The 652-nt window shown below is 79.8% G+C and overlaps 1 protein-coding gene across 1 annotated transcript in view; it reads left to right on the forward strand.

The window, feature by feature from the left end:
- The first annotated feature begins 235 nt into the window (after positions 1 to 235).
- LOC114073652 (signal-induced proliferation-associated 1-like protein 3) overlaps positions 236 to 652 on the forward strand; it is a 5,440-nt gene continuing 5,023 nt past the window's right edge. The window contains exon 1 of the mRNA XM_027911377.1: positions 236 to 638. Within this exon, the coding sequence (XP_027767178.1) occupies positions 236 to 638 (403 nt within the window). The remainder of the gene's footprint in view (positions 639 to 652) is intronic.

Raw genomic sequence — 652 nt, forward strand, 5'->3', positions numbered from 1 at the left:
CTAACTCTCTTCTCTCCCCACCCCTGCAGGATGGCCTGGCCCGGCCCGGCGTGAGCTCCGGCGCTGCCGCCCGCCATGTGCCGGCGGCGCTGGGTTCGGCCCCGCGGCTCCCGCTCGACGCCCGTCCCGGTGCCCGTCCCGGTGCCCGTCCCGGCCTGCGTGTCCACCCCGTCCCGGCCATGAGCGGCCCTGTCCCCCTGGCCCCGCTCAGCTCCGCCGCCGCCGCCACCGGACCATGAGCTCGCACCGCCCCGCCCGGCACGACGGCGCCGATGCCGAGGGGGCCCCGGCGGCCTTTTGGGCGCCCAATGGGGCCGTGGCGGCGGGGCCGGGGGGCGACGCCCCGCGCGGGGCCGTGCCCAAGATGGGGGTCCGCGCCCGCGTCGCCGAGTGGCCCCCCCGGAGGGACAACGCCACCGTCGCTGCCAAGGACGCCGGCGCCGGCCGGGAAGCCAACCGGGAGGGCCGCGGTTTCCCCGGCGGGCAGCAGCCCTCGGCCGGCGTGCCCGGCCTCAAAGCCCTGCACCGCCTGGCGCGCCGGCGCTCCAAGGACGTGGAGTTCCAGGAGGGCTGGCCGCGCTCGCCGGCGCGGGGCCTGGCGCCGCTGCGGCACCGCAGCAGCAGCGAGGTGACCCTGAGCGAGTGCGACCCC

Source organism: Empidonax traillii, unplaced genomic scaffold (assembly GCF_003031625.1).
Source record: "Empidonax traillii isolate 1590-97213 ecotype Southwest subspecies unplaced genomic scaffold, ASM303162v1 scaffold8198:size8807, whole genome shotgun sequence".
Taxonomy (NCBI): Eukaryota; Metazoa; Chordata; class Aves; order Passeriformes; family Tyrannidae; genus Empidonax; species Empidonax traillii.